This window comes from Kockiozyma suomiensis (assembly GCF_038497685.1).
Source record: "Kockiozyma suomiensis strain NRRL Y-17356 unplaced genomic scaffold V2V93scaffold_13, whole genome shotgun sequence".
NCBI lineage: Eukaryota > Fungi > Ascomycota > Lipomycetes > Lipomycetales > Lipomycetaceae > Kockiozyma > Kockiozyma suomiensis.
In genome coordinates this window covers 365,810-384,648 of record NW_027117676.1, presented here as the reverse complement: position 1 = coordinate 384,648, position 18,839 = coordinate 365,810, and the positions used below count along the sequence as shown (strand labels likewise).

General features: G+C 48.6%; 10 protein-coding genes across 10 annotated transcripts; 5 read left to right on the top strand and 5 right to left on the bottom strand.

The window, feature by feature from the left end:
* Positions 1 to 59: 59 nt before the first annotated feature.
* V2V93DRAFT_374339 (uncharacterized protein) lies at positions 60 to 1,387 on the top strand. Its single transcript, XM_066911216.1, has one exon. The coding sequence runs from the start codon at positions 104 to 106 to the stop codon at positions 1,271 to 1,273; it is 1,170 nt and encodes a 389-aa protein (XP_066764077.1). The 5' UTR covers positions 60 to 103; the 3' UTR covers positions 1,274 to 1,387.
* V2V93DRAFT_374338 (uncharacterized protein) lies at positions 1,307 to 3,211 on the bottom strand. The gene has a single exon (XM_066911215.1). The coding sequence runs from the start codon at positions 3,178 to 3,180 to the stop codon at positions 1,486 to 1,488; it is 1,695 nt and encodes a 564-aa protein (XP_066764076.1). The 5' UTR covers positions 3,181 to 3,211; the 3' UTR covers positions 1,307 to 1,485.
* An 858-nt stretch (positions 3,212 to 4,069) lies between these two features.
* V2V93DRAFT_374335 (N2227-like protein-domain-containing protein) lies at positions 4,070 to 5,727 on the top strand. Its single transcript, XM_066911214.1, has 3 exons — positions 4,070 to 4,195; positions 4,285 to 4,752; positions 4,873 to 5,727. Exons 1-3 carry the CDS (start codon positions 4,171 to 4,173, stop codon positions 5,397 to 5,399), a joined length of 1,020 nt encoding a protein of 339 aa, XP_066764075.1. The 5' UTR covers positions 4,070 to 4,170; the 3' UTR covers positions 5,400 to 5,727.
* Positions 5,728 to 8,911, top strand: V2V93DRAFT_374330 (ribonucleotide reductase). The gene is made up of 4 exons (XM_066911213.1): positions 5,728 to 5,838; positions 5,901 to 5,932; positions 5,987 to 6,112; positions 6,165 to 8,911. The coding sequence occupies exons 1-4, from the start codon at positions 5,820 to 5,822 to the stop codon at positions 8,667 to 8,669; spliced, it is 2,682 nt and encodes an 893-aa protein (XP_066764074.1). The 5' UTR covers positions 5,728 to 5,819; the 3' UTR covers positions 8,670 to 8,911.
* Positions 8,912 to 9,809: 898 nt separating this feature from the next.
* Positions 9,810 to 10,765, top strand: V2V93DRAFT_374328 (uncharacterized protein). The gene has a single exon (XM_066911212.1). The coding sequence runs from the start codon at positions 10,051 to 10,053 to the stop codon at positions 10,630 to 10,632; it is 582 nt and encodes a 193-aa protein (XP_066764073.1). The 5' UTR covers positions 9,810 to 10,050; the 3' UTR covers positions 10,633 to 10,765.
* A 42-nt stretch (positions 10,766 to 10,807) lies between these two features.
* On the top strand, positions 10,808 to 12,688 carry V2V93DRAFT_374327 (Alpha/Beta hydrolase protein). Its single transcript, XM_066911211.1, has one exon. The coding sequence runs from the start codon at positions 10,848 to 10,850 to the stop codon at positions 12,444 to 12,446; it is 1,599 nt and encodes a 532-aa protein (XP_066764072.1). The 5' UTR covers positions 10,808 to 10,847; the 3' UTR covers positions 12,447 to 12,688.
* Positions 12,463 to 13,997, bottom strand: V2V93DRAFT_374326 (acyl-CoA dehydrogenase/oxidase). The gene has a single exon (XM_066911210.1). It carries the CDS (start codon positions 13,914 to 13,916, stop codon positions 12,669 to 12,671), a length of 1,248 nt encoding a protein of 415 aa, XP_066764071.1. The 5' UTR covers positions 13,917 to 13,997; the 3' UTR covers positions 12,463 to 12,668.
* Positions 13,998 to 16,073, bottom strand: V2V93DRAFT_374324 (protein-tyrosine phosphatase-like protein). Its single transcript, XM_066911209.1, has 3 exons — positions 14,658 to 16,073; positions 14,381 to 14,597; positions 13,998 to 14,313 (listed from the first exon to the last, which is right to left on the bottom strand). Exons 1-3 carry the CDS (start codon positions 15,982 to 15,984, stop codon positions 14,166 to 14,168), a joined length of 1,692 nt encoding a protein of 563 aa, XP_066764070.1. The 5' UTR covers positions 15,985 to 16,073; the 3' UTR covers positions 13,998 to 14,165.
* A 127-nt stretch (positions 16,074 to 16,200) lies between these two features.
* Positions 16,201 to 17,121, bottom strand: V2V93DRAFT_382131 (uncharacterized protein; the record flags this gene model as incomplete). The annotated part of the gene is made up of 1 exon (XM_066912142.1): positions 16,201 to 17,121. One exon carries the CDS (start codon positions 17,119 to 17,121, stop codon positions 16,201 to 16,203), a length of 921 nt encoding a protein of 306 aa, XP_066764069.1.
* Positions 17,122 to 17,327: 206 nt separating this feature from the next.
* Positions 17,328 to 18,773, bottom strand: V2V93DRAFT_73267 (uncharacterized protein). The gene has a single exon (XM_066912776.1). The coding sequence runs from the start codon at positions 18,489 to 18,491 to the stop codon at positions 17,535 to 17,537; it is 957 nt and encodes a 318-aa protein (XP_066764068.1). The 5' UTR covers positions 18,492 to 18,773; the 3' UTR covers positions 17,328 to 17,534.
* Between the last annotated feature and the right edge of the window lie 66 nt (positions 18,774 to 18,839).

Below are 18,839 nucleotides of genomic sequence, written 5' to 3'. Positions count from 1 at the left end.
GGTAACGCGTTGGTGGCTCCTGCCGAGCGTGCCGCACTTACTATAAGTACAAAAGACACGACGCGTGCTGTTTTTTTCTGTGTCTTGTGTTTTTCCAGTAATCATGCGTTTGAGCAGACTGATTGAGCTTTTGGCATTTGCAGCAGCAGTTGCAGCAGAGGCAAAGACGCCGGGTATCTTCCCACTGCGTCCATGGACCCGTACTGCGCCCGACGCCAGCACCCAGATCGTCACTCCGCTGCTCGTCGAGGGCGTCACTATCTCGCCGCGGCCACCGGCAGTGACACCGACTATCGCCATGCCGTGGGTGAGCTTGAAGCCGAATGGGGCGCCGGTGACGATTAAGCCGAAGATTAAGAAGGAGGGATACGTCGAGAAAGCGAGTCCGTCGTACGGTACCTGGTTTCCGGACCAGACTGCTGTCGTCGACAGCGATGCCTTAGGAAGCAGCGGCGCCGGAGACGAGGCCGCTGTTGACGAGGTTGCTGTTGACGAAGGTGCTGCGAAAAAGGGTTCTAAGAAGCCCGCTGCGGCCAAGGCCAACGGCGATAAGCAGGTCGTCATGAGCGGGCGCTATTTCAAAGGCGAGTTTGAGCGACTGAATCCCGTCATCAGATGTACTCCCGAACGGTACATTCTCAACGGTGACTACGCTCCTTTCTGTACTCCAGATCTTAATACTGAACTCCTGGGGAGCCACTCGTACTTTGTTACTTGGTATTCGCACTACTTTAACTCGTCTAAAGTGCGTCTCAATCTGCTCGACTACGATACGCTGTCCATCGCAGCTCCAGAGAAGTTTGCGGTCGCAGAGGAAGAGACTACGTTAAAAGAATATGCCTTTTTCACTACTGAATGGCTCGACAACGAGCTAGGCTACTATTTTCTCGAAATTAATCCCGCGTGGCTCGGTAAATCGTTTTTCAAGTCTGTTTACATCCAGATCGAGACCCCCGAAGAGGCAACCGAGGACCTTGACATTCAGCATGTTCCCATTGTCAAATTTTTAAAGGGTCCCAAGGTTATCGCCGCAAGTAAGGCAAGATATGATGTGCAGACCTGGGAAATGATCCTCGCTATCCCGCTATGTGTTCTTGGATTCATAATCTTTCTCGTCGCATTCCATTTCTGCACTGCTCGAGCGCGCCGGATCGGAAAGATTTCGATTGGTGGACATAAACATGATCGGAAAAGAAACACTCGATCACGCCGTGGCGCAGGAGGCTATGAAAAGTTGGAAGAGGGTGCTAGCGCGTCTGCCGTGGTTGGCTAGCGATTGGTTGTAATATATGGATGATTGAAAGAATCTTGAGAAATGGGAAAAGTTGAGATTGTGTATAAATAGTGATCAGAGAGATATATAAGAATAAATCAAGTATAACATGCGACCTTCCGCTTACTCCAGCCTTAAACAATATATAACGTAGTAATAAGAAATCATTCATAAAATAGTAAAAAGCAAACAAACCAATGACAAGGCGCATGTTAAATTTCAGCAGCATTCAAATAAACCAACACAGCAGCACCAAGTCCAGTCAACACCACTACTCCTCTCCCAACACTCTTACTCGCTTTCGCCAGCCACGACGATTTACTCGCATTCATCTTTTCACTGACAAATACGAGATCATTGGAATCTGCAGTGACTGCTTTGAGTATCCAGGACCTATTCGCTTCATTCATGATATTAGAGTTCTGTTTCGACATTATGGATGCGACTGCCGACGGGGAAGGTTGTTTCAAGCCCGAAAAGAAGGCAGGTAATACATTTAAGCGGACCGGATGAGAAGCACTAGCAGAGACAATAAGTACTTCTATGAGTCCGCTTTCTTTGATCGCCGGAGACTGGATATCGCTCTGACGGAAATCAGTCTGAGACGGCGCGACCTTTTTGACCTCTTGCGCAAGTTCTGTAACCTGAGTCTGCAATGCATCGATTTCAGGCCTGAATCCTCCAAACAGTTTATCAATAGAATCAAACCGGTCGCTAAGCTTCGTATTAATCTGCTTACAGAATTGTGTCACGTCCTTCTGATTATCAGAGATTTGAGTCTTGATTGCCACTAGTTCTTTGTCTAATCGCAAAGCGAGCTTGGACTCTTCAAGATAGTCATCGAGAGCAGAGCTACCGTTCTGCCAGATCACGTCATCCAAAGACACTTTAGAGCTCTTTGACGAGTTGCTCTTGAGCTCCTGCTCAGCACTTGCACAATTACCGGCAGAAATAGTGTCACGCAGTTCCTCAAATCGTTTCTCTATGAATGCAAATTTATCAGAGAGTGTGAGTTCTGATTCCTGCAGAGCAGTCGAAATCTTTCGATCAGCGCGATCTTGTAGCGTGCTCTCAAGATCGTCAAATTTAGAGTCAAGAAGACGACCATAATGCTCGTGCTTGCTCGCTTCAGAAGCGATTTTCTCATCAAAGACCCGAAGAGTCGAGCTTTGCTGATCAATCTGAACCTTCAAAGTATCGACGAGCGCGCTGACCGCGGCTAACTCCTCATGATCAGCATCAGCTTGTTCCCGCAGTCTAGCGACGTAGAGAGGTCCACCGATAGCCGATACATTATCGAGACTGTCATGGACAATGACGCTGTCTTTTTTGTCATTGAAGGATGGATATGGCGGCGGAGGAGAAGTCTTAGGAATCTCAGCGACATCGTCGTCCACGATCGCATAGATGGGGCGCTTGAAAGTGGGAGCAGTCTCTGCCTTCTCTGTCGAATCGGTGCGCTGAGGAATAGCCTCTGTAGAAGAAGCGGACTCGGAATATTCAGTTGCAGTGTCTTGATTTACTTGGGAAAAAGTTTTCTTTTTTGGACGACGCGACATCGTAATAAGATCAATCTCGTACTCATCGTCATCCTGATGATGACGATCTGATGACTGTCGCTGCTGCTGCTGCTGCTGCTGCTGCTGATGTGACGATGAAAAAATATTCCGACGATGCCCAGAGAGTAGAGATTTCCAGTTATACGCGTTCTTCTCAGTAATGTTCTTCCAAAGATCAGAGTACGTGAGACGAGAGCTAGAGTGCTGCGATTTGGCGACAGCGTCTGTGACGGCGCGGAACTTGAGGAGAAGCCAGTGATTGCTGCTGTAGTTACCGCTGTTGTAGTTGTAGTGATGCCAATAGCGCGAATTCCTACACGAGCGGTAAACAGAGCGCCTGAACCACATTTTTGCGCAGAAATATGAGTTTGACGGTAGATGCCGACGAGAGAGGAGCTCATGCACGCGATGGCTGGGAGTTTGCGGTGGGAGTGATTACATCAGCATACGATAATTTTTATATAAGAATGATTTGTATTTAGTGTGCGCAAAACATCAGAAAGCAGGGCAGAGGATATAAGGCAGCAGAGAGTAAAAGAACAGACAATAAAAGAAACACGGTCAGAAGGATCAGACAGACATATATCAGATATTCAAGGCCGTGAAGAAATAAGAAGGAGTAGATATCAATACAGACTGCGCTGCCACGATTTCAATGTATCGAAAGAACCTGAAAGCAATACAGCGGCAAAGTCTCGACAAATAAAATCACCACTCTATATGAATCTGGACAACTCTCTTACGTCGTCGGTTCCAAGGCAGTTGCAAAGCGATAGCGCGACCTATTGACCTTCGTGAAGTACGAAAGGCTTTGCGAACGAACTTGTAAAGAAACGACGAGGCGTCGACTTGCTGATAGTCATGGCCCCCAGAAGGTCCGTATGAAGAATACGAAGGAGGCAGATGCTGCTGAGACTGATGAAACTGATAAGACGGAGGATACTGATAAGCCGGATAAGCCTGAGGATACTGATACTGACGGGGTTTTCGACGACGACCGGCTCTGCGCAGCTGTCGCGGTTGCTTGTTCTTTCCCCGAGCAGGTGGCACAGGCGCAACATAGGCCGGAGCAATAGAAAGCGCAGATAAAGAAGATACGCCCATTTTTGTAGACAGCACTCTGAATAGGAAAGAATACGATATCTGAGGAGAGTGAATGACGTAGCATGGATCTACCCTAACCTCCGAGGCTCGTCCGATCCGCGATCTGGTCTTCTGACTATCGTCACTTTTGTCTGGCTTGTCTTCTCTGTCTGGAGATGAACAGCAGCATCTACCTCAGAAAGAAAGTAGTTCAATCATCGGTCGTATTCTCGGTTTATTGTATTCTTGTGCAGAATGCGCCGCAAAAGTACAGCATCTGGTTCGCTCTCCTTGTGCTTGTCTGCGTAATGCTCGCTTTTTTGAGACCGCTCTTGCGTTCTCAGCTTGCGTCGCTAACTGCTGAGCCAGAGACTTGCGATCGTAAGTTGCTTCTTGATGCAGTGGCTGGTCTCCTTGCCTATCCGGCCGAGATGAAGAACCTCGCCGCTCGTCGGCGCATGCTCTTTTCACGACTATCTCCCCGTCATCAGCGTATCGCGGGCTCGAGCGGCTACTCAAAGCGCATCCGTGACCTCGACAGAGCAGTCACTCGCAATACGGAAATAACTGCGAGCATTGCCAAGCTGGCCGAGAAGCAGTTTGGCGTCACGCGTGCAGAACTCTTGCACTCGACTAGGCCGGCCGCGCACTCGCGTGTCGTCGAACTGCTCAAGCACTTTGTGCGCGACTGGTCGGACGAGGGCGAGCGTGAGAGAAGTGTACTTATGCCACCTATTCTAGATTGTATACGGAACGAGTTTGGTCTACGGAGCGGCAAGCGTATTCTTGTGCCTGGGGCTGGTGTTGGCAGACTTGCCTACGAAATATCCTTACTTGGTGAGTCCTGATCTTGTTTTGATGTCTTTCATGTGCTGTGCTTTATTTTTTTTCAAATATATTACACAAACCGCAAGGCACAGCACATTAACTAATATTCTACTCTTTTTTCAAATAAAGGCTGCCAGACCGACGCCAACGAGTTTTCGAGTCTCATGCATCTCGGAAACCTTTTTGCTCTAGAACAGACGGCAAACTCTTGCTCCGTGTTTCCCTTCGTCCACAACTTTTCCTATCAAAGATCGTCATCCTCTCAACTACGTGAAATCACATTCCCAGATGTATCGCCACCAGAGACAGACCACAGCTCGCTATCAGTCAGCTTCGGCGACTTTCTCGCCCTCAAGTCAAAATATGACGCAGTTGCGACCCTCTTCTTCATCGACACGGCCGAAAACGTACTCGCATACATCGACACCATCCACCGTCTACTTGCGCCTGGCGGAATTTGGGTGAATTACGGTCCACTAAAGTGGGGCTCTGCTCCACGCGTCGAGCTTACGGTCGAAGAACTAGTCTCGATCCTGCCCGAGCTGGGCTTTGTTGTCGAACGTCGCTGGACGGGCGATGCAGAGTACGTAGCCGATAGCGAGAGTATGTGGCACGGCCACTACGGACTGGAAGGCTGGGTGGCGAGGCGAGTCTAGGTGGAAGCGTTGTGATGATTCTAGACGCGTATACGAAGTATGTAATTTCCGGTTTGGGGTTTTTTAGTGTGTTTAACGCGTCGACGCGGATTATGTCTCTTTTCGTGAATTGTTTATCTATTACTCGAATACAATAATGTATAGCATGCATCTCTACAATTATTATAGACATCATTCTCACTCTATTCAATTGTTTTCACCGCAATAAATCACAAATGTCGAGAGCACAACGCGAGAATGACGCGTGCCAGCTGACAAATAAAGTTTTTGAGCAAAACCCTGACCGCGTCGCCATTAAGAATGCTTAAACCTCCGCGGACTTCCTCCTTTGCTTGTATAAATCACCTTGCATCCCCCCATCGCTTTTTTTTTGTATTCTCTCATCTCTTTTCTTTGTATTAAGCATTTTTTGCAGCAAACATGTTTGTATACAAGAGAGGTATCTTTCTCGTTTATCGTTCTTCTAATTTAATCAGCCTGCTAACTCTAGTTCCTCATCAGACGGCCGTAAAGAGCGCGTCGCGTTCGACAAAGTATGTCTTTGTTCATCCTTTTTTAGTTCCTCTTCTCTGACTTAAATACTACAGATTACAGCTCGTGTGTCGCGTCTCTGCTATGGTCTTGACCAAGACCATGTCGACGCCGCCGCCATCACGCAAAAAGTCATCTCCGGCGTTTACCAAGGCGTCACTACTGTCGAGCTCGACAATCTGGTATGTCTTGATTTTTGCTTCATTGATTGTCACTTGCTAATAGCATCATTAGGCCGCTGAAACCGCAGCTTACATGACCACCGCGCACCCAGACTACGCCGTGCTCGCTGCTCGCATCGCCATCTCGAACTTGCACAAGCAGACGCGTAAGCAGTTCTCGCAGCTCATCAATGACCTCTACACGTATATCAACCCCAAGAACGGCAAACCATCGCCGATGATTTCAGATACAACGTACAACGTCGTCATGAAGCATGCCGAAGAGCTCAACTCAGCTATCGTCTACGAGCGTGACTTCCAGTACAATTACTTCGGCTTCAAGACCCTCGAGCGTTCGTATCTTTTGCGCATCGATGGTAAGGTCGCCGAGCGTCCGCAGCACCTTATCATGCGTGTTGCCGTCGGTATTCATGGCGAGGACATCGAGAAGGCTATCGAGACCTACAACTACATGTCCCAGCGCTACTTCACGCACGCGTCGCCGACGCTCTACAACGCCGGCACTCCACAGCCGCAAATGTCTAGCTGCTTTCTTGTCGCTATGAAAGAGGATTCTATCGATGGTATCTATGACACGCTCAAGACTTGCGCGCTCATCTCAAAGACCGCTGGTGGTATTGGTCTGCATGTGCATAACATCCGCGCCACCGGCTCCTACATTGCCGGCACCAACGGCACCTCAAATGGAATCGTTCCCATGCTGCGTGTGTTTAATAACACGGCTCGCTACGTTGACCAAGGTGGTAACAAGCGACCGGGTGCGTTTGCCATCTACCTGGAGCCCTGGCACGCCGATATCTTTGATTTTATCGACCTGCGCAAGAACCACGGAAAGGAGGAGTCGCGTGCGCGCGATCTCTTTTACGCGCTCTGGATCCCGGACTTGTTTATGAAGCGGGTTGAAGAGAACGGTGATTGGTCGCTCTTCTCGCCGTCTGAGGCTCCTGGTCTTGCTGATGTTTGGGGTGAGAAATTCGAGGCTCTCTATGAGAAGTACGAAAGGGAAGGCCATGCCATGAAGACAGTCAAGGCGCAGAAACTCTGGTATCACATTCTTGAGGCTCAGACTGAGACTGGTAATCCGTTTATGCTTTACAAGGATGCTGCAAACCGCAAGTCAAACCAGCAGAATCTGGGCACGATCAAGTCATCTAACCTGTGCACTGAGATTATCGAGTACTCATCACCGGACGAGGTAGCCGTGTGCAATCTTGCATCAATTGCTCTCCCTTCGTTTGTGCAGCACGATGCCGATGGCTCATGGTACGACTTTAACAAGTTACATGAAATCACAAAGGTTGTCGTGCGCAATCTCAACAAGATTATTGAGATTAACATGTACCCTGTTCCCGAGTCGCGTACTAGCAACATGCGTAACCGTCCGATTGCCGTTGGTGTGCAGGGCCTCGCGGATGCATTTATGGCTCTGCGTCTGCCGTTCGACTCACCTGGAGCCAAGCAGCTCAACATCCAGATCTTTGAGACTATCTACCATGGTGCCGTTGAGACTTCGATTGAGCTAGCCCGCGAGTTGGGCACCTATGACTCATACGAAGGGTCGCCAGCCTCGAAGGGAGTGTTGCAGTATGATATGTGGGGAGTGACTCCTACTGAGTTGTGGGACTGGGATACAATCAAAGAGAATCTTGCGCGCTATGGAATGCGCAACTCGTTACTTGTGGCGCCTATGCCTACCGCCTCGACATCGCAGATTCTTGGATTCAACGAGTGCTTTGAGCCGTATACCTCGAATATCTACTCGCGTCGTGTACTTGCTGGCGAGTTCCAGATTGTGAACCCATGGATGTTGAAGGATCTTGTCGATATGGGACTATGGTCTGACAACATGAAGAACCGTATTATTGCTGACAACGGATCGATCCAAAATATCACAAATATTCCCGACGACATCAAGGCACTTTACAAGACAGTATGGGAGATTTCGCAAAAGCACATCATCGACATGGCAGCTGACCGCTCGGCCTTTATTGATCAGTCGCAGTCGCTCAACATTCACATCAAGAACCCTACGATGGGCAAGCTTACTTCTATGCACTTCTACGGCTGGAAGAAGGGTCTCAAGACTGGCATGTACTATTTGCGCACGATGGCCGCATCTGCACCGATTCAGTTCACTGTTGACCAGGAGGCGTTGCAGACCGTCGATACTAATCGTGCGCGCACATCGAATGCTGGACTCCAGCGAAAGGTGTACAAGCAGACTATTGGCCGCGCGTCGGACGTCAAGCGTACATTGTACGAAGTACAGTCTGACATCACTGAAAACTCCGCACCTGTGCCGCTCGTGAGCAAAGTTACTGTTGTGTCTGGCTCTGAGGGCGAGGAGGAAGAGTATGTGCCCAAAAAGAGCGCTGCTGGAGGACTACTCGCGAGAAAGCTAGCTATGGAGGAAGAGAAGAAGCGCAAGGAGGAGGAAGCGGTTAGAAAGAAAAAGGCTAATGAGGACATGACTGAGGAGGAGGTCGATATTTACAATGATAAAGTGTTACAGTGTTCGATTGAGAACCGGGAGGCGTGCGAGATGTGCTCTGGTTAGATGTTCTCTGGTTAGATGTATGCTGTTTCTTTATTGTTGTTACTGTATTTTACTGGCTTTATTGTTTTTTTGTTATGGCGTGTATCTTCTACCTTTAAATGTGATTATTAGTGATTAATTTATTGTCTACCTTAATAGTTATGGTGACTTGCAACGTGACTCATCTCACGTGATCTGAGTGATGACGTTAGACGAGTGTGCGCTCTGTCTCTTTGTCTGGATACTTGTACGCTACGGCTGCTATATATTCTGCGCTCTTTAGATAATCATATATTAATACACAACTAATAGTAGTTGCTAAATGCAAAGCAGCGACACTACTCCAAACCGCGCACTATCGCCGCCAGAGGTTCCCGTTTTGGCAGTCTCGCCGCCGACCTTTGGCGACGAGTTTATTGAGCAATCGCGACACAGTCACGAGCAGGAACCAAATGAATTCGATCAGGATTTCTCGTCAGTTCTGGGGGTTTTTGGATCGCCTGCCCTTGCTGCTGATCCTGCGCTGGATGTCCTGATGTTTGAGCAGCCTCAACTTCAGCAATTTCAACAACGCCAACAACAAAACCTGTACAGCGATTTCATCGACAGCGGAAGCAGCAGCAGTGGTTATAATGCAGCGGACTCTAGTCTGTTTGGAGGAGTTGAAAATACGGTAGACACAGACCTGCTTCATGACACATTGGATTTCCCCGGAAGAATGAGGTCGGGGTCAGTGCACTCAGACTACTCCTCCATATCAGCTACGCCATCACCATATCTCGCTGCTGTTTCGGCAAATGCATCTCCGCTCATGCAGACTCTCGGTGACACGGGGCTTGAAGATATGATACGGTTTTCTATTTCAGATTCACCGAGCGCGATTCCAAACACTACTATCACGACGACGACCGCGACGACATCGACATACTCGCCGCATCTGAGCAGTAATTCGAATAGCGCATCCGCATCGCCGTATATGCTTCCACAAGTAACCATTGATCCTGCACCACTGTCGCCGCAGCCCCAGGCTATATCTTCTGGCAGACGAAGATCACATTCCGAATCAAGCGTGCTACCGCCGCCGCCGCAGCAGCAGCAGCAGTTGCTGTCGCCAGCGCAGACGGCGTCAAATCAAGGACGGCGAAGGCGGATGAGCGGTGGACCTGTGGCGCGGCCACGACGGAGACCGAGCAGTGCGTCGCCGTACTCTGGTCTATCTGATTTTGGCGACGAGGAAGATGAAGAAGATGACGACGAAGATGACGACGACGATGCGAGTAGTGTTGTCTCTGGACGATCTACGTCTGCAAATTCGTCTACATCTAATGCTTCGCGTCGCAGTTTTATTCTTGAATTGGCTGAGCCTTCACGGCAGGATCGTCGGGCACCGCGGAATCCGCCGATGTTTGGGTGCACACTGTGCGATAAACGGTTTACGCGCGCGTACAATCTACGCTCGCATTTACGCACACATACTGACGAGCGACCGTTCAAGTGCTCGGTGTGCGGAAAGGCGTTTGCTAGACAGCACGACCGTAAGAGACATGAGGGACTGCATTCTGGAGTGCGACGGTTTGAGTGTTTTGGTGACCTAGCTAATGGAATTGAGAAATGGGGATGTGGCAGGAAATTTGCGCGAGCAGATGCGCTTGGGCGGCATTTTAGGTCCGAGGCAGGACGAGAATGTATTCGGCCGCTGATTGAGGAGGAGCAATGGATGCGGCAGATGCAGCGGCAACAGCAGTTTGAGCGACAGCAACAGGAACAAGAGCAGCAGCAGCAGCAGATTCAGCAGATGCAATTCAATCAAGACGGGTTAATACCTATTGATGACGGCCTGCTGAGTGTGAACGCGATGAGCAATTGGCTTCCTCAGGCACTGCTGCAGCAGTATCCTGCGCTATCTAATCTGTCGCTGGAAGGCGAGAGCTTGTCGGGAGGCAGCGGAAGCGAGTTTGAGAATGACGAGAACGAATTTGCCTAGCTGTCGCATGCTCGTAACATAATGAGTGTACAGTAGATCGCGGTGTATTTTACGTATATTATATAATCTTAATTAGTCAGTTATTAGTAATAGATAGCACAAGTGCTTCACCGTTTAGCGTACAAGTGGCGGTATCACGTCTGGGATCGCTCCGTTCCCATCCAGCTCTGCTTCTCTCTGACAACCATCATCAACACTCTTTTATCTTATCAGAGATGAAGGCTTCTCTCATTCTTTCGCTTATTTCGGCGCTTGCTGTCTCGGCAGACCAGACTGTTTTTCAGGCTGCCAGCGGTTCTTCCAACAATGTCAACTCTAACTCTTTCGCCGGACTCAAGGGCTCTTCCGCGCTTGGCCAAGCCGTCAAGGCCCTCGGTGAGTCCATGACCCAGATCTCGCCCGAGACCGTCAAGCTATGGGCTGAGATGGAGCGCGACTTCCCGGAAGCTGTTGATGCTCTCACATTCATGGCTGAGCCGAAGCCGGCCACCAAGCGCGACGCTGGTGAGTACGACTTCCACGTCAAAGCTGAGGACCTTCCCGGTCATGCCCTGCGCATTAAGAAACCCGTCGATCTTGGCGTCGACAGCGTGAAGCAGTACTCTGGATACCTCGATGTCGAGGAGGAAGACAAACACTTCTTTTATTGGTTCTTTGAGTCGCGCAACGACCCCGCCAACGACCCCGTCATTCTCTGGCTCAATGGCGGCCCCGGATGCTCGTCCATGACTGGTCTCTTCTTTGAGCTCGGCCCTTCGTCGGTCGACAGCCAGGGCAAGCTCGTCTACAACCCCAACGCATGGAACCAGAATGCTTCCGTGATCTTCCTTGACCAGCCCGTCAATGTTGGTTACTCGTACTCGTCGCAGTCGGTTTCGTCGACCGTCGCCGCTGGCAAGGACGTCTATGCCCTTCTCACTCTTTTCTTCAAGCAGTTCCCCGAGTACTCCAAGCTGCCTTTCCACATTGCTGGCGAGTCCTATGCCGGCCACTACATCCCCGTCTTTGCCGCCGAGATTTTGTCGCACAAGGAGCGCAACTTTGACCTTACCTCGGTCATGATCGGTAACGGTCTCACTGACGGTCTTACCCAGTACAAGTACTACGAGCCCATGGCCTGTGGCAAGGGATCTGGTGCTGAGTCTGTTTTGTCGGAGGAGGAGTGCCTCAAGATGGAGGCCTCGTACCCTCGTTGCGCAAATATGATTGACAACTGCTATAAGACCGAGTCGGTCTGGACCTGCGTTCCGGCCTCGATTTACTGCAACAACGCCATGATGGGTCCTTATCAAAAGACCGGCAAGAACGTCTACGACATCCGCACTACCTGCGAAGACACCGAGAACTTATGCTACCCTCAGATGGGCTGGATCTCCAAGTTCCTCAACGACGCCGCCGTCAAGTCCGCTGTCGGCGCCGAGGTTGACCTTTTCGAGTCTTGCAACTTCGACATTAACCGCAACTTCCTCTTCAATGGTGACTGGATGAAGCCTTACCATTATGCTGTTCCTCACATTCTGGCTGCCGGCGTTCCTGTTCTCATCTACGCTGGTGACAAGGACTTTATCTGCAACTGGCTCGGTAACCAGGGCTGGACCAATGCTCTTGAGTGGGATGGTGCCAAGGACTTCCAGTCTGCGCCTACCAAGGACTGGGTTTTGGGCGACAAGACTGTTGGAACTGTTCAGAATTCTGGAAATTTCACTTTCTTGCGTGTCTTTGACGCTGGTCATATGACTCCCTTTGACCAACCCGAGGCTGCTGCTGATATGGTTTTGCAGTGGACCAACGGTAACTTCGGCTATGCCAAGTAAACTCGCTCTAGAGAAGTAGATTGGGTAGAGTTGATTTTTGATTTGAATAAGGAATTTCTTGTTTTTTGTTGTTGCTATTACTATTATCATTATTAATATTAATATTGCTATTAGTATTATTATACTTATTATTATTTCTTGTGGTGGTGATGGGGGTTGGCGTACGTGTTGAGCAATATATTCATATAAATGCAATGTCTGTAGATTATCTAAATCAAACAATTAAGAATACTCCTTTTGAATAAGTTTGGCAATAGTCTGCAGCTGAATATTCGAAGTACCTTCATAGATGGCTCCTATCTTTGCATCACGATAATACTTCTCAACAGATTCTTCTCTGGTAAAGCCGACTCCGCCCATCCATTCAATCGCCTTAGACGCAGCGCGCTCAGCGACTTGCGAGGCATACAATTTAGCCATAGCAGCTTCCTTGACAAAGTCTCCGCCTGCGTCTTTGATAGCGGCCGCGTTGTAAAGTAGTAGTCTCGCAGCCTCGATTTCGGTTGCGATTTGCGCGATTTGGAATTGCATGCCTTGAAATTCACCTACAAATTTACCAAATTGTTTGCGATCTTGGTAGACGTAGGAGACCGCACGATCGAAAGCGCCCTGTGCGATACCGGTCATCTGCGCGGCGATGCCAATCCGACCTTCGTTAAGGCACTCAATCGCGATTCTGTATCCCTTTCCGTATTCTCCGAGTACGTTCTCAGCAGGCACATGAACATCATCTAAAGCAAGGACTGCCGTAGACGAAGCGCGAATACCCAATTTGTGCTCCTTTTTTACGACTTTGATGCCCCATGGCTTTTCGACGACAAACGCCGTGATACCACGGTGACCTTTCTCTGGCTCCGCGTTGGCAAACACGACGAAAATCTCTGCCTCGCCGCCGTTCGTGATCCACATTTTGCCACCATTAAGAACAAAATCTCCATCGGCAAGTTTTCGAGCGCGCGTCTTTAGTGCAAACGCATCTGATCCGGCGCCAGGTTCAGAGAGCGCAAAGGCGCCTAGTTTGGACGTGGCTAGCTGCGGAAGATATGTGTCCTTGATGTACTCTGAACCCCATTTACGTACGCAGGTACTAACAAGCGTATTATGTACATCGTTCAGTACGCTCACACTTGCATCACATTTGGCAAGTTCCTCGACAACAGCGACAGCGGCCGTGAAGGATGCTCCGGCACCTCCGTACTCCTCCGGAGTCTCAACAGCCATAAGTCCGGTTTCGAAAAGCGCGTCTACAAGAGTCGACGGAATTTTCTCTTCGGCATCCATACTTGATATATTAGGAGCAACTAGGTCGTTATTGAATCTGGAGACGACGTCACGGAATGCCTCGACCTCGTCTGAGAATTGCAGGATCGAACCTGAGTGAGTTGATCTGCGAGTAACGCGGTATGTCGCAGCAGCGAGTCGCGAAGCAGTCAAGCGTGCTCCTCCTGATCTAAGTAGCAGTCTTTGCATTGATGGTATTGTCTTTTGTATCCGGATATGCTATTACAAGAGAGTGTGACAAGTGGTGAAGAATACGAGATTGGAAGAGAAGGAGAGGATGTTCTAACGTTGTTCCCCGCAGTCTTCACGTGAAAGAAACTACCCTAACCGGAAGATTTACCGAGCTCTTCCCGTAATTTCTTTAGAATAACTATTCAATGATATATATATATATGTGTGTGCATGTGTATGTGTATATGTATATAAATAAAGTCATCGCTAGAGCATAGCAGCTTCTCTAGATAACAAGTTGTCACGAATACACAATATATCAGCATCTGAAAAGCCCAAACTATTAGTCAAATACCCTTCTGCGCCTCCATATTCTAATTCCAAAACATCAATCATCTTTCTCATCGTTTCGTATCTTTGAAGAGTCGTATTAGTATTCATCTACCTCAGTGATTAATCATTAAAAGGGGAAAAGGCTGTACCTTGAGCTCATAAGACGAGCTATAATCTTACTCTTTGCAGCGCCTTCTTGTTCTTTGAATCCACTATCAAGTCCATTCAAGATTCGTTGATAGAGCTGTTCGTACTCGTGCCTTAATCCATGAGTCGTGAGCTCGTATTCTCGGGCGACGATATCCGGTTCAACGCCTGCTAAGAGTAATATAAGAGCAGCGATGACTCCAGTGCGGTCCTTTCCGGCTGCAAACATAAAGTTAGATTAATGAGCGGTTGACGACTAGACGAAAGTCAGATACCTACCAGTGCAGTGCATAACAATAGGATGATTGGGGTAATCACGAATATGCTCAAAGATATACTTGTAAGGCCGAGCACCCTGCTCCAAGAAATCTTTATACACAATAATATACCCTTCCAAATCACTGACATCCAGTTTACTCAGTTTCATGGCGATCTCTGCTGGTGACATGTCCTCGTCGCCACCAAGTGGACAGTGTACCCGCTGCAAGCCAGGCACTTCGTACACACCACTCTTTGCGCATTCGATAGTTGAACGCAAGTCGAATGACTTTTTGATTCCGAGTTTGCGATTGACATCAATTGCTCCTTCAGAAGAGATAGTCGAAAGAGAAGCAGCGCGGAAAATGAACCCTTCACGCACGAAGCTGGAAAGATCGCGCGTTGGCCAGCCGCCTAGATCACGCCAATTAGGTACGCCATCAACTGATTTCCAGCGATGATGACGGGTTCCAGTGAGAAGCTGGCTGCGCTGGACAAACCTTAGCCGACGGGCTTCTGGATCAAGAAAACTGACGACAAGATCTGCGACTTGAGGGTTGTAGTTTGTGCCGCGCTGTCCTGGTTCTGAACTGATGCCATAAAAGTTGTGGTCGGCATCTGGGACAAGACGCAGGGTATGTCTCCCGGCCAGTAAATTTGCGAACTTTGCAGAGTCGCTGACGGAGACTATGGTGTCTGCTAGGCCGTAGATTGTGAGAAAATCAGAGGAGCAATTTGCACAGATGCTCATGTCGGGCTTTGCAAGCGAGTGGGTCTCAGCTGCTGGAAACCATCGCCGCTTGGTCTCACGATTTCGTGGTACGTTCGCGTAATATCCATTATCTGCTTCCCAAGATTCTGCAAGTTGAGATACACGGTCGCGGATCTCTATGCTCGTATATCGACCAGATACGTTGACGAGGTACGGGATCTCACGGTCATGCAGAGCCGCGTATGTCAGAGTAGCTACTGCACCTCTCGAATGTCCGACAAGAGTGCTCACAAAGAGGTTCTGCTGGTTGCGCAGGTATGAGAGCACGTCTGCGATATCAGAATAATCCTCTTCAAGTATGCGCTTATCCGCCGTCTCGATCTCTGCGCTCTCGCCGCAGTCTCGAAAATCAAATCTGAAGCAATACAAGCCTAGCTCGTCGGACAGCTTCTTTGCGAGCAGTTTATGGTAGCAGTAGTCACGGTGGCCGGCAAAGCCGTGAGCGAGTACCACGACAGAAGGCGGATAAGAGGGTTCCGAGGGAGTAGTAAGAGTTCCGACGATTACCGAGCCGGGTTTTGAGCTTGGCGCCGATACTTCAATTTCGACACGGGATTCCAATGGTTGAGCGGTCATTTTCCGCTTTTCCTCTCTGTAAATGACTGCAAATACAAAATCGAGACAGGAAGCGAAAGTGCGAACAGACGCGCTTATATACAAAATGCTCAAAGCAGCAGCATCAAAACACGTGCGGCGGTATACGACCAGTACTTATCCGATCATATTCAGTATTCAGGCTACCATCTTTACTGATAATCAATCTGATTTTTATCATTAAGTATCTCGATATCTTTATTTTCTTTTTCCGACAACAACAAAATGGCCTTCGACCTTGCGTCTCAGCAGTCGTCTTTCGACCACAACTCGCTGCTCCTCCTTTGCTCGTTCTGAGAAGCCCCATCTACTACCTCCTCGACTACTCTTGCTACTATTCCTCGTCTCGCCTCTTGTCTCTCTCTTTTTTTCAGATACCCTTTCGAACGCACACGAGCTTGCCAAAGTATGCCGTACTCCGGACCGCCATCGCCGTCCCTCATTCGTCCTTGCAGAGTATCGCGCGTATCCCCGGAAATTTCGGGATATCGCCGCATATATCTCCGCCACATTCATCTTGTTTTCTATTCGTTGCCCATCAAGCAGTACGAATGCAATCAAATGCGAGTACGGACAGACTGGCGCTAGCGGTGTTAGTGTATCCCGCGCGGTTGATAATGTTTTTATGATCATGTCAAATGGTACTCCCGTATGAGTGCGATACGAGGCGCCGTTGCGAGTAAGGCTGGATGGTGCAAAAAGCTGTTCATCGCTGTTTTCGCTGTCTGTGCTTGTTGCTGTAATATCTGTGGGATCATAACAGAACTCTGGACTTGAGGAAGTAGCTGATAGTGTTACACTATATCGGCTTCCGTCATCCGATGTATGCTGTTCTTCGACTTCTTGTAGCGCAAATGATGTCTCTTTATTTGGATCTTCGTCGTATAACTTGGCATCGTCTGAAATGTTTGGCAAGTTCTCAGATAACGATGAATTCTCGAATCCGCTCGTGTTTTCAAATTCACCCATTTCAAACAGACTTATCTCATCACACATAATCACATTCTCGTCGAGCTCACAAATGCTCTCGTTAAGCATATCTTCAAACATATTTGCGGGCTCATTGCCCTCACTTGCGACTGCATAAAATAGTTGGATATGCTCATCCATATTCGTCATCTTTTGTTCTGTTGGTGCCAGAGTACAGCAGGCAACGGCAGCTCTCTATATACACCTGCCGCGCCATGACCTACTCCGCCCCTCTTTCCAATTGTATTGTTCATTTATATTGTCTATCTCTTGATTCTCTGTGTTTTCTGTTTAATCACCGACTATCAACTTGCTCTCTAGAAGGCATGTACAACGACCGTGCGCAAAAGCTAGAGTCAGTAAAGAGTTGCACAAGCGACTTTGTATTACTTTCCTATTTCGGGTATTTGCTTGTTATCATTTATATCCAACTTTTCTTATATTGTGTTCTTGTTATATCTGGCATTGTACATATTGTTTCCATAGCAACAGCAATTCCTTGTCTTTTCTGTTTTTCTCCTTCTTGTTTCTGGGGGGGAGGGGGTTTTAATCTCTTTGAGCAACTAACGAATACTCCCAACCAACACTGCCTGCTTCGCCCATGCTTCATCGCTAAATGTCCAGTGATAAACTGCTTCTACTGCACTTCCTCTGACTTCGTCATAGCTCCCATCCACTTTTTTAAACGACACGGAGTGGCTCAATGTATGTCTAATCCCGCTCTTCCACGAGTTTCTTGCAGACATTGTGATATCAAAATATCGAAACCGCTCAGCTATTATTTTGTAAATCTCATCGACTCGAAGAACATGTGCACGCTCAGGAGGAGCGTTTAACAGTGCGCAGGCGATCAGCATGCGATACGCATAACGCGGATGATCAGAAGAGAACGACTGCAAGTTTTCAATCTCCGAAAATGGTACGTCGCGGTTGCAGCGGTACGATCCACCGTTGCGCGTCGTTCTGGAAAACGGACTCGAAGGAGAAGAAATAGAAGACATGGATGTTGCCGTTGCCGATGTCGATGATGGCGATGAGGATGAGGAAAGCTTGCCTTTAGAAATTGTGAGAGATTGGCGTGAACTCTTGCGGAGAGCGCGCTTGGATGCGGACTTCGGTTCGTATTCGGAATCGCTTTCATCCCCGCTGCTTTGCGAATTATCTTTCCTGTCGTCGTGATCTTCTTCATCCTGTGTTATAGCTGGCGGAGAAGAAGGGAGATCTGCTGCTCTGCTTCGGTTGTCGATCATCGTCGTGCTATCATGGAAGCTATACTCGTCTTTTGCATGACAAGATGCACTGGCAGGAGTGTCTGCGGTATTATTGTCAACAGTAGTATGCTCTGTCCCACGTCCAGTGGAAGAAAAACCGGGAACAAGAAGTAATGCGCCAGAGAAGAACGATGGTCGCGCCTCTTGTGAAGACGTCGACGACCGATGATTTGGAGTAGGGGCGAATTTATGGAGGAACATGTCTGCTGGACTGACTGTTTCTGCTTGAGATGATGAATATCCGTTCATGAGGATATGAGGAAACAGTGAGATAAGAAGAGGAAGAGGAAGAAGAGGAGGAAGAGGAAGATCAAGAGAAGAAGAAGGGCAGAAGAGCTACCACACTCGCTTGCGACGCTTGTACGACCCTGAATCACTCTCATCGCCACTTCTGTTTTTGTTTAAGTTATTTATTTATGAGTTGTTGCTTTTGTTGTGATTCTGTTGGTTATTTAGATATATAGAGTAGTTGTGTTTTGATTATCTGGTTATGTTGTCTTAACTTCTTGACTGACCAAACCAGGCAAAACACTGCCCTTCATTGCCGCCCTGCACTGTCTATCCTTTTCATTCATTTTACTAGTCGAATCATAGCAA

What these genes read in the sequence shown, in the direction of transcription:
- V2V93DRAFT_374339 (XM_066911216.1), top strand. Translation starts at nt 104, where the DNA reads ATGCGTTTGAGCAGACTGATTGAGCTTTTGGCATTTGCAGCAGCAGTT.
- V2V93DRAFT_374338 (XM_066911215.1), bottom strand. Translation starts at nt 3,180, where the DNA reads ATGTGGTTCAGGCGCTCTGTTTACCGCTCGTGTAGGAATTCGCGCTAT.
- V2V93DRAFT_374335 (XM_066911214.1), top strand. Translation starts at nt 4,171, where the DNA reads ATGCGCCGCAAAAGTACAGCATCTG. An exon ending in CCGCAAAAGTACAGCATCTG is followed by an intron (nt 4,196 to 4,284) that starts GTTCGCTCTCCT and finishes CTGCTGAGCCAG; the next exon opens with AGACTTGCGATCGTAAGTTG. An exon ending in CTACGAAATATCCTTACTTG is followed by an intron (nt 4,753 to 4,872) that starts GTGAGTCCTGAT and finishes TTTCAAATAAAG; the next exon opens with GCTGCCAGACCGACGCCAAC.
- V2V93DRAFT_374330 (XM_066911213.1), top strand. An exon ending in AGCGCGTCGCGTTCGACAAA is followed by an intron (nt 5,933 to 5,986) that starts GTATGTCTTTGT and finishes TAAATACTACAG; the next exon opens with ATTACAGCTCGTGTGTCGCG. An exon ending in CTGTCGAGCTCGACAATCTG is followed by an intron (nt 6,113 to 6,164) that starts GTATGTCTTGAT and finishes TAGCATCATTAG; the next exon opens with GCCGCTGAAACCGCAGCTTA.
- V2V93DRAFT_374328 (XM_066911212.1), top strand. Translation starts at nt 10,051, where the DNA reads ATGTTTGGGTGCACACTGTGCGATAAACGGTTTACGCGCGCGTACAAT.
- V2V93DRAFT_374327 (XM_066911211.1), top strand. Translation starts at nt 10,848, where the DNA reads ATGAAGGCTTCTCTCATTCTTTCGCTTATTTCGGCGCTTGCTGTCTCG.
- V2V93DRAFT_374326 (XM_066911210.1), bottom strand. Translation starts at nt 13,916, where the DNA reads ATGCAAAGACTGCTACTTAGATCAGGAGGAGCACGCTTGACTGCTTCG.
- V2V93DRAFT_374324 (XM_066911209.1), bottom strand. Translation starts at nt 15,984, where the DNA reads ATGACCGCTCAACCATTGGAATCCCGTGTCGAAATTGAAGTATCGGCG. An exon ending in TATTGTTATGCACTGCACTG is followed by an intron (nt 14,598 to 14,657) that starts GTAGGTATCTGA and finishes TTATGTTTGCAG; the next exon opens with CCGGAAAGGACCGCACTGGA. An exon ending in GCTCGTCTTATGAGCTCAAG is followed by an intron (nt 14,314 to 14,380) that starts GTACAGCCTTTT and finishes GACTCTTCAAAG; the next exon opens with ATACGAAACGATGAGAAAGA.
- V2V93DRAFT_73267 (XM_066912776.1), bottom strand. Translation starts at nt 18,491, where the DNA reads ATGAACGGATATTCATCATCTCAAGCAGAAACAGTCAGTCCAGCAGAC.